Source organism: Mustela nivalis (assembly GCF_964662115.1).
Source record: "Mustela nivalis genome assembly, chromosome: 3".
NCBI classification, from domain to species: domain Eukaryota; kingdom Metazoa; phylum Chordata; class Mammalia; order Carnivora; family Mustelidae; genus Mustela; species Mustela nivalis.
In genome coordinates, this window is record NC_139022.1 from 77,005,792 (window position 1) to 77,018,021 (window position 12,230).

At 39.1% G+C, this 12,230-nt stretch overlaps 1 protein-coding gene across 2 annotated transcripts in view; it reads left to right on the top strand.

Annotated features, from left to right (window-relative positions):
• ARSB (arylsulfatase B) overlaps nucleotides 1-12,230 on the top strand; it is a 170,332-nt gene that overhangs the window by 31,389 nt on the left and 126,713 nt on the right. For both annotated transcript variants that reach the window (XR_014310136.1, XM_082724787.1), the window contains exon 4: nucleotides 1,738-1,945. Coding sequence is in view for 1 of the 2 variants with exons in the window: in XM_082724787.1 (XP_082580913.1) it covers nucleotides 1,738-1,945 (208 nt within the window). In the remaining variant the exon portion in view is untranslated. The remainder of the gene's footprint in view (nucleotides 1-1,737; nucleotides 1,946-12,230) is intronic.

The following is a 12,230-nucleotide window of genomic DNA, read 5'->3' on the forward strand; positions in this document are numbered from 1 at the left end:
AGGTTCTAGTTATCAGAGTTACCATTCCTTCACCTAATCTCCTTCAAGAAATAGGTTTTAAGTGATGACTTTGATATGTAACAGCTGTTTTTAACACTTGGATTTGGGGGAAAAGGTGTTGCCAAGTTCTAAAGATCTAAAGTTCTGAACTAAAAATAATCTTTTGGGTATCTTTTTGAGCTCTCTATATGTATATTCCTTACTCTATCTAGCAAGGTGTATAATACAGAATTTTTTTTTTTTAATTTCAACAGTAATGAAGAATGAAATATGAGCCACGCCCCCCCAAGTCTGGTTTCTGACTTTCCCCTATTCATTTATGAGATTTAAATGCCTCAAATACTTTAACAGAATTGTATTATTATTCTTGGGTTGAGCCCTTGTTGTCTCTTTGAGGGTTTTCAACCCATTAAGGAATTCTGTAGGAGCTCAATGAAGAAGAGTGTTTTCAGAAAGGCTCGTTAAAAAAGGAGAGGCTGACCTGGAATACCACTAATATTAAATGTTATAAATTGGTGTAAAAGGTAAGGAGCGTATCACACTCCTGAGTTTCCAGGAATTAAATTGGGATTATGTTTGGTCCTCAGTCAAAGACTAGCAAGGTATGGTGTTCACTTGTTCTCTCATATGAAAAATCCTGAACTCTCTCCGAAAGCGTGGAAACTTTTAAAAAAATATTTAAATTCATTTATTTGATAAAGAGAGATCACAAGTAGGCATAGAGGCAGGCAGAGAGAGGGGGAGGCAGCCTCTCCACTGAGCAGAGAGCCCAATGTGGGGCTCGATTCCAGGACCCTGAGATCATGACTCGAGCCGAAGACAGAAGCTCAAACCACTGAGCCACCCAGATGCCCCCCTGCACCTTTTTTTTTTTTTTTTTTTTTTTTTTTTTGGCAAAAGCAATAAACTAAAGCATCTCTTGGTACATATCTGCACCATAATGGTGGAGTTTCCCATAAGAAATTGCTCTGCAATTAATATGAACATGGACAAATCCTATAACCTTTCTAAGCCCCAGTTAACTTATCTGTGAAATGGATGTAACAGGCTGGATTTGAGTATTATATGAGACAGAATATGTAAATCAGTATCATAGTACCTAGCACATAAACAACATTTAATATATAGTTGTTATTATTGGTATTATTATTATTTGTTTGGATCAGAACCTTCTAGTCCATTTAGAACTCAAGTATTTATTTTTAATTCTTTGTCTTGTGTCTTTAGTTACATTTTTAGTATCTATTGATGCTAATAGTTCCCATGCCATAAAATTCACCCAATTAAAGTATATAATTCAGTAGTAAATTCATAGGGGTGTACAAACATCACTACAATCTAAATTTAAAATATTTTCATCACCCCAAAAGAGACCTCATGTCTGTTAGCAATTACCCACCCCTCCTCTTCCCCCCCACCACAGCTTGCTACAGTTGTAAGCAACTTTTGAGTATCTTTTCATGAGTTTATTGGTCATTTGTGTATCTTCTTTGAAAAAATGTCTATTCCAGTTCTTTTCCCATTTCATAATTAGGTTAATTGTCTTTTTTTACTGAGTTGTAAGAGTTCTTTTATATTCTGGATACAAGTCCCTTGTCAGATAAATGATTTACAGATATTTTCACGGCATTCTGTGGTTTGTGTTGATATTACTTTTATTAACTGATAAATCTGGATTTCTGTCTCTATTTAAGGCTTTCATACCCTCTTACTGATTTGCACAAACTCTCTTTCCAGCCTCTATTTCTCTACCTCGCTCTTCAGTCTGTCCACGAGCCCCTGCAGGTCCCCGAGGAATACCTGAAACCATACAAATTTATCCAGGATAAGAATAGACATCACTACGCAGGAATGGTGTCTCTTATGGATGAAGCAGTGGGAAATGTCACGGCAGCCTTAAAAAGCCACGGGCTCTGGAACAACACGGTGTTCATCTTCTCCACAGGTAAGTCTATCAATAGGAAAATCATCTCTTGGCAAAGCCCAGGACATGGTATTCGATAAACGGAATGAAGACAAATTGTTGCATTTAGCAGTTCCTTATTAAAATAAATGTTAACTTTGTGAGTGGAGACATGATAATAATGGGTAGAAAAATGTGTCTAAGGTAAAGAATTATGGGCCTTCCCCCTCTTCCTTCAGATATCAAAATATTCTGGCAGAACACTTGAAAACAAGTTCTCACCACCGGCGTGAGTATGAGCAGACGTCACTCCGACGCAGATGAGCCGGGCAGTGAATTCCTAGAGTGGCTTGTTCTCTGCTGTCTCTGTAGCCCAGGCGTCCTCTGTGACTAGGACTTGTGCTGACTAGAGTGGCTCCGTATCAGTGTAGAGACAGATTGTGACATTAAGAAGACAGATGAGAAATGGAACCATTTAAATCGAGGCTCGAGTGGCCAAGTATAGATTTTTTTTGTACTAAGATTGTTTTCTGACAGTAAAACTCATACACGTTGATTAGAGAAAAAGCAGAAAAGAAGAAGGAGGAAAGAAAGTGTTTTCACTTTCTTTCATAATTTTCATTCTGGCAGTGCCCTTGTGATTCCTCCTCTGTTAGACTCATGGTTTTTTTTTCTGTCTTGTTAGGCACAGTTTGCTAAAATGTCCCTGTGATGTGCGAATGGGTGTAGATCTTGGTTTACTCATGCTAAGCACTCCGAGAACACTTTGTATCTGAAACTAAAGGTGCCTTTTTTAATGGAAACTGTTCTTGTATTATTTATTTCAGAATTGTTCGGCCTTCCATCCTATCTTTCTTCTAGTCTCTCTTTATAGAACTTCTGTTATTTGGTTAGTGGATTATCCTCTAATTTCCGTAGTTTTTTCCAAACTCTTCTGTTTATTTTTTTCTACTATTTGGGAAGCTTCCTTATCATTATTTGGTAACCTTTTCTATTAAATTCATTTTATTTGTTTTCTTTTTAAATTTTTAAAAAGATTTTTATTTATTTATTTGACAGACAGACAAGTAGGCAGAGAGACTGGCAGAGAGAGGAGGAAGCAGGTTCCCCGCAGAGCAGAGAGCCTGACTTGGGGCTCAATCCCAGGACCCTGGGATCATGACCTGAGCCAAAGGCAGAGGCTCTAACCCACTGAGCCACCCAGGTGCCCCTATTAAATTCATTTTAACTGTTATATTTTTTCATTATCAAGAACTCTTACTTTCTGATAATTCCTTTTTTATAAAGTTCTGTTTTATTTTCTATGTAACAATTTCATTCTTCAAAGCCTGTGGTCTTAGCTATTAATGGTGTGTTGGTGTGAGTATGTGGGTAACTATGTGTATACACACGTGTATACTGGTATGTGTGTATATATATGAGCCCACACATGTATTTTTACGTTTGCTCATACCCTCAGCATTGCTTCTCTTCCTTCTAAGGCCATTTGAATCTTCTTTGGCCTGTCTTTTATGAAAAAGGCAAATCCCTGGTGATTCTTGACGAAAACCTAAAAATGTGATTGGAAACTCCAAGGGTGAGGATAGGACTTGTCTTCTGGTGAATTTTATTGTAAAGTGACAACATGAGGCCTGTGTGATGACATGTTGAGGAATTAATCTGGGTATTCTACTCATAGTTTGTGTTTTTTGTGGTGTGTGTGTTTAGGGGAACATTTTTTCCACACCAGACATTTCCATTAGGCTGAAGTGGGTAGATTTTTCATTTGCTTCAATCTGATAGGTTTTTTGTTTTTTTTAAAGGGTAGTTCTGTTTTGGGGATACCTGGATGGCTCAGTGGGTTAAGTGTCCACTTGATCACATTGGCCTTCCTGTTCCATGGGGAGTCTGCTTCTCCCTTTTCCTCTGTGCCCCCACCCCCAGCTTGTGCTCTCTGTTGCTCTCTCTCTCAAATAAATAAATAAAATCTTTAAAAAAAAAGAGTAGTTTTGTTTTGCTTTTAATCAGGTGTTGTTATTGGATCTAGCATTTATTGAGTGCCTACTCTGTGTAGGACAGTGTTTAAAGTGCTTGACATGACCTAGGTCAGTTCATTCTCACAATCATACCTGGGGACTACTATTATCCCACCATGCAGATGTGAGAACTGAAGCACAGAGAAGCACAGAGTAACCTGCCCAAGGCCACACAGCCAGGCAGAGCCAGGCAGCAACCTTTCTGGCTCCACGCTGTCTGCTGAGATGATGCCGATGATGATCTGGATATTCTTATTGGATCTCACGATATAGCAGAGCTTTCCCCATGGTTTGCTGCCATATTGATCTGTTGAGGAGCCTGGGCACGGCAGGAAAGGCATTCACTCTGAGGGGGTTGCTTCCCTGGGATACAACACTCCCAAGTTTCTGAGCATGCCCTGCTGTGAAACTGAGCTGAATGGAAGATACCATGTGTCTCCCTCCAACCTCCCCCAAACTTCCCCTCTCCCAGAGAAATGGAGACATCTTATACTTGACTCCTTAAAAGAGCTCTCATATTCTGAGAGTCTTCTCACTTTACTTTATTTTGAGCAGCATGGTAAAGCACTTTAATCAGGTCTGGAATCGAATGCTTATAGAGGTCACTAGAAAGAATCAATAAGAAAGGAGGCCAAGACATTTAATACTGATTTAGTAATCATTCCCGGGAAATGACCTCACAGTTGCAAGAACTGAAAGTTGTAAGTTTATAAAGCAAGCCTTTGTTGTAGAGATCACAGTTATGCAATTTAAGGATAAATGATATCCTGAAATGAAAATGTATCCTACGTAGACTGCAAAGTGCTCAGACAGAAGTAGGGATGGTGCCTCTAGAAAACTGTTAAATATCTCCAAGTGGCTCCTGGGACAATGGTTACTGCTGTCGAGGAGGCTTGGGAAGAGGGGCCATAACATGTTTTCATGCTATGTGAGAGTTAGAAAGAAGCAGTATTTTACAATCTTTTCTTACATGATTTCAAATGCATTGTATAACCGTACATAGACATAAACATCCATAATATATTATTATTCAGGTTGTCAAAAATAATTTTTGAAGCTTTGCATTAAGGTAAGGGAATTACCTTATAATAAGGCTGCTGTGTATTCTAACCCTATGATATATTAATAGGTAACTTAATCTGGGACCATCTTTCCTTTGTCTCGCTAAATCCGATTTCATCATGTGTATGTCCATTTTTTATACTGCTGAATTCACTTTGCTAGGGCTTTATTTAGGACTTTGTCGATTCAGAAGGGAAAGCGGGGTTGGAGACTTCTCTCCTCCCTGTCGGGTCTGTTGTCTTGGTTACGCTAACTTCATTTTAAAATGGCTGGGATGACTTTTTCCTTCTTTTTTATGCTCTGGAACAGCTCACAGATTGTTTGAAAGAGCTCTCTGGTTGAGCTGGTCCCTGGAACGTTTTTTGGAGGATTTTTCTTCTTTAATTAATCCCTAGCTTAAATTTTTTGCTGAGTTACAGCTAGGTGTAGGTCTTTTAAAATATTTAAGAATTAATTTTGCCTCATCTGTATGAGCCCTTTGATCTGCAGGCTGAGATTATTTTTTACTTTGGAAGTTTTCCTTGTACATATTTTAGCTTATTGCTTTAGTTCTGCTCAATTTATTTCTCAAAAACAGCTTTAATTAATAGGTTGAATCGCTGATTCAGCTTCTCCGCATTATTTTCAGTTCTTTCCCCTTTTTCTCAGTCTTCTGGATCTTCTCTGCATTATCTGTTAGACATTTTTGCAATTTGGCTTCTGTTCTTTAGGATCTCCAATGTCAGTTATTATCAGCTGTAGTTTTAGTTTCTTGCAATCCTTCCTTTGCCTCAGTCCAGTTCCCTTTTCTTCTATACTTGTTATGGTAATAATAATAATGATAACAACAAGAACAACAACAACTACTGCTTGTTTACTGCATACCCAGGCACTGTTCTAGAGCCTTCCCTACACTTCCCATTATTGGTCATGTTGTTAGCGTTAAAGCTCAAAGCAACCTTGAGTTTAATCTTGTGAAATAGGTTTCACCTTGGTTTAAGTTTCACAAGGTTTAACCTTATGAAATAGTTTCTTTATCCCCATTTTATAAGTGAAGAAACCAGAACTTAAAGAGGTTACATGACTTGCCCAAGGCTACTGTTATGGTCTGAATGTGTCCATCCCCAATTCACATGTGGGAGTCAGAAGGTGGGCCTTTGGGAGGTGATTAGGTTATGAAGTAATCTAATGGGTAGGTGTATTGTGCTTTTATAAAAGTCACCCCAGAGCTATCCCTAGCATCTTCCTCCATGTGAGGACACAGCAAGAGGGCCCTCACCAGAAGGTGACCTCCTGGGTGCTTAATCTTGGTCTTCCCAGCTTCCAGAACTGAGAAATAAATTCCTGTTGTTTCTAAGCCTCCTGGTTGGTGGCTTTTGTTAGAGCAGCCGAATGTACTAACAAATGGAAGAGCTAGAATTTAAGTGTAGATCTACTTAAGGTCGATATCTATTAGCCATAATCAGCTGGGCTTTTGCATCTCATCTTTTCCCTTTTAGCTCATTCCATGGTCCCTTACCTCTACTTTGGGCTTTCTGCATTCCTAGTCATAGAACTATGCTTCTCCTGAATCTTTCTGAATAGACCTCTGCTAGAATCTTCATTTTCATCCTAAATCATTATCAGCTATCTATTCTTCCTCTGAGTATAGGCAGTGATGGATCTGTCCACACAGAGTACGTGGCCATCTCTTGGCCTCTGATCATAGTTCTCTGGTTAATTCCTTCTCAAACCTGTCGTTTATGGTCAGGGTGATGTGCACAGCTTCTACCAGTCCCAGTGGCCTTGGGCATTGAGCATTCTACACTGCAGTGAATCTGATTGATGTACTTGACATTTTCTTCCATTTTGACTACTTGGTTCTTGGAAATGCTAGAAGAACCCCAGTGTCCACAGCTACCAGACTCTTCTGATCTCCATACCTGCAGGGCTTCACTTCAGGGGCATTTCCCAGGACACAGTGTGCCTCAGTGTCAGATCCTTTTCTTCTCCTACTTATTGTTTTCTGGGAGATGTGATCTCTTACTGCATCTAGAAAGGGGAGGAGGCATTAGCTCTCTGGTTACGTAAAAAATTAGCACTGTCCCCTCCGAGGCTGCCGTCCTGCCTCTTTTTAGGTGGGCAGGGTGGCCCTGTGTCATGAGGCAAATGGGAGTTGCCAGCCCTTGTTTCTTCAGCCCAGCTTCTTTGGCCTAACTGCTTCTAGAAATTTCTCCAAGAGTCTCTTGGGTATTACAGGTTGTCCTTCAGCCTTGGTTTTTCACATTATGACGAGTTTTCATCTCTTTCTAACTCATCACAGCATACTTTCCATTGTCTTCTATGTCTGTTTTATTTTAGTAGGATATCGCTCGAGAGCAGCAGTGTTCATGGCTGGTAGGAAGATACCATTTTAACTGCGGCTCCTGTCACCAAGCTGATCTTTACAGTTGCTAGACTCCAGGAATCTTCACTGAAGTCTGACCTTGAGTAAAATGAGCTAAAATCAGAGTCTGCTCTGGAGCAACTAGATCATGAATTAAAACTAGGAAAACGGATTCTAAAACCTTGAAGAGAAAACTGTAATTGATTTCAGCATATTTATGTAGCCATTACATATTTATATCAACTCTTATCAGAATAACCAGTTTCCCTCACATGTGGAGAAGAGTTTGGCCAGGAGGAGAAACTTTATTGCAGTTCTTCCTCTAGAGACTTTTTCCTGTGTTCTTTGACAGTTTCATTGCCTGAAGTGGAATTTAGTAATGTGCTATAATAATGTGACTAAAACCCAAGAAAACGGGGCCTGGATCTGGCTGATGTTAGAGCAGTGATTCATTTCTTCCACTTTTCTCAATTGACTTCGCTTAGCACCTCCCTATTTTGTAGGCATGAAGATACTGGGTACATCTAAACATGTTGGATCCATTAGTACAAGAAACCCTGAAATACCCCTGAATAAACTAGTTTCATTTTGTGAACGGTAGAGGCAAAAGCATGTGTGTTTTAGAATTAGGTGTTTGGAAAAGCTGACCTTTTTCTTTTATTAAATCTCTTTTTATCTCCTTATCTCCTTTTATCTCCTTTTATAATCTGAGGATGATCCCTGAGGCTTCTCTGTCTTCATTATCTGAAAATTTGAGGTGGTTCTTCTGAGTTTGCCACCTCAGGACCACCTGCAGAAGTGGGGAGTTTGTTAAAAATGCAGTCTCTGAGGACAGGGCTGCGTGACATTGTGACTGTACTAAAATGTGGCTGAAGTGGATGCTTTATTTTTTTTTTTTTCCAAACATCTTTAATGTTTCATATGACTTAGCATATTTTATTTCATTTTATTTTTATAAGCCCCATTCATTTTTAATCTTCTGTTATATAGTCTTCCTTATATCCATTTTACTTATTTAATTTTTTTAAAAGCTTTTTATTTGTTTATTTGACACAGAGAGAGAGATCACAAGTAGGCAGAGAGGCAGGCAGAGGGAGAGGGGAAGCAGGTTCCCCGCTGAGCAGAGAGCCAGATGCGGGGCTCAATCCCAGGACCCTGAGATCATGACCTGAGCCAAAGGCAGAAACTTAACCCACTGAGTCACCCAGGCGCCCCTTATTTAATGTTTTTATTTAAATTCCAGTTAGTTCGGGCACCTGGGTGGCTCAGTAGGTTAAAGCCTCTGCCTTCGGCTCAGGTCATGATCCCTGGGTCTTGGGATGGAGCCCTGCACTGGGCTCTCTGCTCCACGGAGAGCCTGCTACCTCCTCTCTCTCCCTGCCTGCCACTCTTGCCTACTTGTGGCCTCTGTCAAATAAATAAATAAAATCTTTAAAAAAAATAAATAAATTCCAGTTAGTTAACATACAGTGTAGTGTTAGTTTTGGGTGTACAGTGTAGTGAGTTAGCAATTCCGTTCGTCACCTGTGCTCATCACAAGTGCCCTCGTTCATCCCCATCACCTATTTCACCATCTCCCCCCACATGTAACCATCAGTTGGTTCTCTGTCATTAAGAGTCTCTTTCTTGGTTGTCCCTCTTTCTCTCTTTCTCTTTTTTTTTCTCTTTGCTCATTTGTTTTGTTTGTTAAGTTCCACATGAGTGAAATCATGTGGTATTTGTCTTTCCCTGACTGACTCATTTCCCTTAGCATTATGCTCTCCAGCTCTGTCATTGCAACTGGTAAGATTTCATTCTTTTATATGGTTGAATAATATTTCATTGTGTGTGTGTGTGTGTGTGTGTGTGTGTGTATATATATATATACATATATATATATACACATATAATTCCATGTCTTCTTTATCTGTTCATCAATCAATGGGACACTTGGGCTGTTTCCATAATTTGGAAATTGATAATAATATTGCTATGAACATCAAGGTGCATGTATCTCTTTGAATTAGTATTTTCATATTCTTTGGGTAAATACCTAGTAGTGCAATTGCTGGATCATAGGGTAGTTCTGTTTTTAACTTTTGGAGAAACCCCCATACTGTTGTCTAGAGTGGCTATAATAGTTTGCATTCTCACCAACAGTGCCAGAGGGTTCTCTGTCTACATCCTCACCAACATATGTTACTTCTTGCATTGTTGATTCTCACCATTTTGACAGGTGTGAGGTGATAGCTTCTTGTAGTTTTGTCTTGTATTTCCCTGTGAAGTGATGTTGAGCATCTTTTCACGTGTCTTTGGCCATCTGTGTGTCTTCTTTGGAGAAATGGCTGTTCATGTCTCCTGCCCATTTTTAAAAAATTTATTTGAGACAGAGAGAAAAAGAGAGAGAGAGCATGAATGGGGGCAGGGGAGCAGCAGAGGGAGAGGGAGAAGCAGACTCCCCGATGAGCAGGGAGCCCATCATGGGGCTCGATCCTGTGACCCTGGGATCATGACCCGAGATGAAGGCATCCACTTAACCAACTGAGCCACCCAGGTGCCCCTGTCTTCTGCCTATTTTTTAATTGTATTATTCATTTTTGGGGTGTTGTGTTTTGTAAGTTCTTTACATATTTTGAATACTAACCCTTTATCAGATATGCCATTTGCAAATATCTGATATTTTCTCCCATTCTGTAGGTAGTCTTTTTGTTTTTTGATTGTTTCCTTTGCTTTGCAGAAGCTTTTTATTTTGATGAAGTCCCAATAGTTTACTTTTGCTTTTGTTTCCCTTGCCTCAGGAGCTGTGTCTAGAAAGAAATTACTATGGTGATTTGATCAAGCTCAAAGTTATTGTCTGTGTTCTCCTCTAGAATTTTTATGTTTCAGGTCTCACATTTAGGTCTTTATTCCATTTTGAATTTATTTTTGTGTATGGTATAGGAAAGTGGTCCAGTTTCATTCTTTAGCATGTTGCTCTCGTTTTTCCAGGACCATTTGTTGAAGAGATCATCTTTTACCAGTTGGATAGTCTTTCCTGCTTTGTCAAAGATTGATTAACTATATAGTGGTAGTTTCATTTCTGGGTTTTCTATCCTGTTCAATCCTGTTGGTATATGTGTCTGTCTTTGTTCCAGGATCATACTGCTTTGTTCACTGTAGCTTTGTAATGTAACTTGAAATCTGGAGTTGGGATGCCTCCAGCTGTTTTTATTTATAAACTGTACACTTTAAAATGGCTAATTTTATGTTATGTGAAATTCACCTCCATTTTTAAAAATGCAACTTCTCAGACTTTATAGACTTGCCAAATCGGAAATCCTGAGGTCTGGGTCTAGGAATCCTTATTTAAAAAAAATAATCTAGGTGATTCTTCTGTATACAAAAATTTGAGAACCTCAGGTCTCAGGTAACTTATTCAAACCTCAAGAATTCACCTAACAAGGACTGTATATATGTTTATTGTATACATCGTAATTATTTAAATAGTTTATATATATAATATACATATATGCAGAAGTCCAATACATACTTATGTATACATATACATCTATAAGTGGTGCTCGAATAATTAAGGGCACTCAGGCAGCTGAAAATCCACACAGAACTTTTGACTCCCCAAAAACTTAACTGCTAATAATCTGTTGTTGACCAGAAGCCCTACCAATAACATGAACAGTTTATTAACACATATTTTGTATGTTATTTGTATTGTATACTATATTTTTGAATAAAGTAAGGTAGAGAAAAGAAATTATTAAGAAAATCATAAGGAAGACAAAGTACATTTACAGTACTGTACTATATTTATTGGAGAAAAATATCTGCATATAAGTGGACCCAGAAGTTCAAAACTGTGTTGTTTAAGGATCAACTATATGTATGTGTTTTGTGTGTGTATATAAATTTATAATACATATATATATAATGTATAAATTATATAAAATAATTATATAAAATATATACCAGAAACCATCTAGATTTGAAGTTTAACCTCTTCTGAGTGTTTTCACTTCAGGTAAATGTACCCATTTCTAGGAACAGACTTGAAAAAAATCTAATAAGAAAAATAAGAATAAGAATAAAAATAAAAATAAGAAAAGAAAAATGGGGGAGCCTGGGTTGCTCAGTGGGTAAAAGCCTCTCTTTGGCTCAGGTCATGATCCCAGGGTTCTGGGATCAAGCCCCGTATTGGGCTCTCTGCTCGGCAGGGAGCCTGCTTCCTCCTCTCTCTGCCTGCCTCTCTGCCTACTTGTGATCTCTGTCTGTCAAATAACTAAATAAAATCTTAAAAAAAAATAACAAGAGAAATTTAAATTATTCTGCTCTTCATACCCTTATTACATATAATTACAACCTTGGCAAATTAATGCCACTTTTTTTTAACATGTGATTATTAGTGTTGTTAACAAATATCACTTGTCCCATTATAAGCATAGCATTCTGCTATTTGTATACAACGATGACCCTCTGAGTCCTCCGGTAGGATATGATCAGCGTTGAAGCCCCACCTTTCCTGCCAGTTGATCATGAAGACGGTAGCCTCAGTTTCATGACCTGTTGAATGCAGGTTGGCTGATCATTCCTTTATTTACTCAGTCTCTCCCTGTAGATTGAAAGACAAACAGGACATAGTTCCAGCCCTCGGCAAACTCACAGCTAGTAAGGCAGACAAGTAGATGTATAATTGTGATGCTGTGGAAGCATGTTGGGGTGGGGCCCCGGGTATTGTGTGCATGCAGTAGGAGCACCTGCCAGAGCCCAGGGGCCTGGGGGCTTTCTTGGGAATGAGTTGGCCAGATAAACAGTGTACAGTTGGGAAAAGGACTGAACAGCATTCTCCGCTGTGGGAAGGAAACAGGAACAGGGGCAGAGGGGAGAGAGCAGTGCCATAGGAGGCTCAGTGGGGCTGGAGCCCAGAGTGCAGGCA